Source organism: Odontomachus brunneus, unplaced genomic scaffold (assembly GCF_010583005.1).
Source record: "Odontomachus brunneus isolate Ranch 3 - 2012 unplaced genomic scaffold, Obru_v1 Obru_scaffold_079, whole genome shotgun sequence".
NCBI lineage: Eukaryota > Metazoa > Arthropoda > Insecta > Hymenoptera > Formicidae > Odontomachus > Odontomachus brunneus.
Window position 1 is genome coordinate 35,664 of NW_022639529.1, and position 5,127 is coordinate 40,790.

The following is a 5,127-nucleotide window of genomic DNA, read 5'->3' on the forward strand; positions in this document are numbered from 1 at the left end:
ACGCTATAGGACTCTGATGTTTATCTCAGTGTATACTATGTTCCAATGAATTTAATGATCAATCTAGTATCAATCTATGACATCCTGTATGTTGGAATATGCGAAGACACGTGTGCTAAATTTTCCTTCGGTTCTTGCAAAGATTTCTTTGGTCATAATGAATTTGATTAAATTGGAGGAAGTTTGTCTATTGGAATAGTCCAATTAAATTAAATTTTAATTCGACAAATATTATTGTTCGACATTATAAACAATTCAAGATAAGGAAAAATTCTAAGGAAGAAGAATGTTTTATTTAATTTCCTTATTTTGCTAAAATGGTTCGGTAATTCTGTTCAAATAATTTTAAGAAACTTTATCTTCTTTTCACGCATTACTCATGATCTGACAATGTTATTAAATCCTCGTGTGCGTCTTTCTAAATCCGTGATACTTTATATAAATATTCCATCATTTGATGATAGTTTCTACAAATATTTTATCATTCGCTGATCGGTACGAATACGCATCCTTCTTACTGATCACGACCTAGATTCTTTGACTTTAACAATCATGTAGAAATTAGTGATGCCAATTAGCTCCAACTGGTTAGCAGTTGCACTGAGAAAAATACTTGAAAATATATTTGTGGGATATAAAATTGCTGTGAAATAAAATTTATTTCTAAACACTTATTTCCCACCTTGCATTTTAAATCCAATAAATAAATATTAAAATATATTTTTTCTCAATGTGACCAGTTGTAGCATTTTGCTTATTACGAATACTTATAAGATGACCAAAAAGTTTTTCTATGCCACACTTACTATTAATCGTGGAAAATAGTGCAACAATAGAAAGCGATATATAACGGATATTATAATACAATCGTATATAAACTTTATTTAATACAGTGAGGATTACACATTTACAAAATCGGGAAAGAAGAACATAATACTAATTTACTAATAAATGTATACTATTAAAAGATCTATATTGCATTGTCGATTATAATTACATATATATTTAATTTAAAATTACAGTTGATAACTCGAGTAACGTTAATAGTTCCAGGTTTGTTTTCATATTTATTAATATATTTTGACAATTTAAGTTGAAAAAGTCAATGATAGCGAGTTATGAATATTGATTACAAAATACGGTGTGAAGAATATAATTTATATAAAACATATTCAAAATTATTATAATTACATACTACTTGCAGAACACAAACAATGAAGTAGGTATTCACAAGACAATTATATAATTCACCGCATAAAATGATCATAACTGCCTGCAATTATGGCATAGCATGCGACAAATTTTAAAACTCAAATATACTACATATATACGACCAGCATTCTATTATCTCATATACGACATATTTTACATATTTTGAAAAGATGAGGAACTATATACTAACACACTATATTCTAATAAATTCTATACTGATAAAGGAGCAAATATACTTTAATAAAAATATTAATTTATTACTGCATATATGCCTCAGTAAAAAATTTCTAATTTATACTCGAATATTATTAAAAATTGTGTAACACAACTATACCAAAATAAAAACAGGATCAAATTATACATAAACTCTAGTCGTTGACAGGAACGGTCATGTGATTTAAATTTATGAATACATAATAAAATGCAAATTTCGATAATAAAATTCACCAGTCCCATCATTTCTACGTGGCATATAACTGCGGAATTTATTTTCTCTGTATATTCGATTTCTATTTATACCTGTTTTTATTTCTATCTTGTTTACATTCTCTTGCACTGTATTTTCCGAATTAGCGGTTAAAAGTAACGGACACTGTTGCGCTATTATGGCTTCTACAGAATCAAACCATTCCTCTATTGAAAGACATTCTATTTCAAACAGTATGATAACATTCGGTTTTTCATATGAATCTAAGTGTACAAAATCGTGATACGGTTCTGATACGCTTTTAATATAAAGTTTCTGTTTATATCTTTTGCAATTAGAACAGACAAATCCAAAATCGCTCGACTCAAAATTTAACGAATTAATAAATACAATATACAGGTTCTTCGTTTGTCTAATGCAATGTAAGAAAATATGCCATATTTTCAAACATATTATATCTATTTTGTTTGCACCTATAACATGAATGATATATTTATGTGCATTTTCTGGAAGAGGTATTAAATTTGATTCCTGCAACGCATAGTATAATGTCAGCGGGCCGGATACATAATCAGAATATATACGTTGATCTAGTGACCAGTAGAACACTAATTCAGAAGGATCTAAGTCTAAGTAAGGAACCTCATTTATACCTACATACTTGTTAATAAATGTAAAAGTGTCATGAAAAGATTTTACACAAGAAAATTTGGTGAACTTATATTTGTCTTCAAATAAAATTTTTTCTGTACAGCCGTTTATATGGAAGATATTCATGTTCAGTAATAGCAACAACTCACGGCAGTACTTCTCATGAAATATCTTAAATAATAATTGGTCATCATCACAAAAATTGGCTGCATAGCAGATGTTGCAGGGCTTTATATTTGCCTGCCGGTAACACACATAACACGATTTTGCGCAAAATATCATCTCAATTTCGTACTGGTGTATGTCACGTGAGAGACAAGAGCGTATTTGATGTAAAATTCCTTTGCGTGTTTCTATCCATATTTCCGAGTTAGGATACGTATCCCAGAACGATTCGTATGTTATTACACTTCTTATAGCTTTGCAGATCTGAGAGTGTGAGTTTCTGTGTATCGCCTCATGCTCCTCGGAACAGTAAGAAATCATGTAGCACCGATTACACATTATCAAGTCTTCCCTGGGCTGTTTGCAAACATGACAAACGTTTGGATTAAAAAACTCATTATATCTGTCTTCTGTGTATGGACCATGAAAAGTTGATATTGACAAGAAATTCATCGCGATATGTCTTATTAATTATCGTTTATGAGTAGTTTGTAATATTTCAAAGTAATGCGCGAAGCTCGACAACTCACGTAATGTAACATAAATATATATACGGGTTATATATAGGTGTTTAACTGGTAACAGTACACAGAACATTAATAACAATGTACAAGTACGTTTGTATGTATCGAAAAAGTTGTTGACAAGATAAATTGTAACTATTGAGATGACAAACTAGAAATATTCATTAGTGGAGAGAAACAATATGCAAATATGATACATTATTAATGAATATCTGCTTTAAACTATTCAAAAAATACAAAGTTTGCCAAGAAAGTTACTTTAGTAATTTTGTTGTAATTTTTAACAAAACTTTAGATATTTCGGTAATGTACTAGAAAGGTTACTCTAAATTAACTATTCCACTAAAAAAATGTTCTTTGATCCGAATCGATCTCCCATCCTTGTTTGGGACATACTACGTCCTATTCCTTAAATTTTTGCGATCGTGCAGTACGCGATTATCGTAATGATTTTAAGGATGTCATTAGGGCTTACATAACGTATCTTCTTATAGCATTCACAGAATATTATAATATGTTTATGAGCAGACATTGAAATGACGGAACAACATTAAATATTCAACAAATATTAGTGTATATTACTGAGTTAGTGATTGTATCACTGTTTTTAAATGTTCAACGAATGATTAAGCTAAAAGCTTTTTGAATATTTGCTTTAAAACATTTTCTGTTTAGATTCTTCATAATAATATTTTTAATATTAAAATCTGAAATCAATCTAATTGGTTCTTTTCAACAAAATAACAGAGATTTTATTCAAAGAAATGATAATTTGTATATAAATATATTATTTTAAAACTGTCGAGCCCGATTTTTTAAAAAATTCTTCCAAATGTTGCAATATTGATAAGAATTTGTAAAAAAATATCAACTTTTACGAGTTACTTTCCCAATTGGAAAACATTCTACCTTTTCGCTGTACAGTAGAGTGTACTAAGGTTCTCAGCATCGCTTATTACGAATCTAATAACAATATCAGAATTTGGCAGTTGACAAACGCCAATTTCCTGTCAACGTGAACAAAATCATTATGTTTTAACCCTATATGGCGCATAATTCATGGAACATTCTAGTAATTCTTTTTAATGGAATCTTGTAATAAACACACTAAATAGCACATTTATAAGTTTTCAATTGTCCGATTCTAAGTGATCCCTATTGACATATTTTATGTTAACCTTCAAGTATCGCTGGTACCAATTAGTATCACTGGACGAACAAAATAACAGACTCTCTTTCCTGAATGTCCTAGTAATAAGAAGAACAGATAGCTCCCTGGGCTACCAAGTTTACAGGAAACCTACATACACCAAACGATATTTCCATGCCGAATCATACCATCACCCAGCTCAAAAACAATCGGTCCTCGATTCGTTAATACACAGAGCATTAGCCACTCGCGACATGAACAGCACCCAAAGCGAACTCAAGGATTTCAAAAATCCTTGAGTTTCCAAATAATGGCTGCACGGCAACAGAGATAAATAAAACAATCAGGAAACATCAAACTAAAAGACAGCAAAATACACGGACTGAATAACTCCAAAGACAGACAAAAGAACGAAACTTCATCAATACTTTCCTTCCATACATACGGAGAATTACAGACAAAATTGGCAGAATCCTGAGAAAACACAATATCAAAACCATCTACAAACCACTAATGAAAATAGGACAGTATATGACAACCCAAATATATACCCAAGTATATGACTGTCCCTGCTGGACAGTTTGCAAACATAACAAACGTTTGGGTTGAAAAACTTATTATATCTGTCTTCTGTGTATGGACCATAAAAAGTTAATGTTAACGGGAAATTCATCGGGATACGTCTTATTAATTATTGTTTGGAGTAGTTTGTAATATTTATTTCAAAATAATGCGCGAAGCTCGACAACTCACGGAATGTAACAGAAATATGTATACTGATTACATATAGATGTTTAACCGGTAACAGTACACAGAACAATAATAACAATGTATAAGTAGGTTTGTATGTATTGAAAAAGTTGTTGACAAGATAAATTCTAACTGTTAAGATGACGAAATATGCGTTAATGATGAGGACCAATATGCAAAGGTGACATATTATTTAGGAATATCTATTTTAAAATACTCAAATAATCATAAAATGCAAAGTTTACGGA

General features: G+C 30.3%; 1 protein-coding gene across 4 annotated transcripts; it reads right to left on the reverse strand.

Moving 5' to 3' along the window:
* Window positions 1-280: 280 nt before the first annotated feature.
* Window positions 281-4,655, reverse strand: LOC116847524. Of its 4 annotated transcripts, none has more exons than XM_032822617.1 (2): window positions 4,562-4,655; window positions 281-2,812 (listed from the first exon to the last, which is right to left on the reverse strand). In XM_032822617.1, the coding sequence occupies exon 2, from the start codon at window positions 2,792-2,794 to the stop codon at window positions 1,616-1,618; it is 1,179 nt and encodes a 392-aa protein (XP_032678508.1). In that variant the 5' UTR covers window positions 2,795-2,812; window positions 4,562-4,655; the 3' UTR covers window positions 281-1,615. The 4 variants fall into 4 exon arrangements, with proteins under 4 accessions (XP_032678508.1, XP_032678509.1, XP_032678510.1 ...); XM_032822618.1 differs by lacking the exon at window positions 4,562-4,655 and adding an exon at window positions 4,158-4,517; XM_032822619.1 differs by lacking the exon at window positions 4,562-4,655 and adding an exon at window positions 3,889-4,098.
* Between the last annotated feature and the right edge of the window lie 472 nt (window positions 4,656-5,127).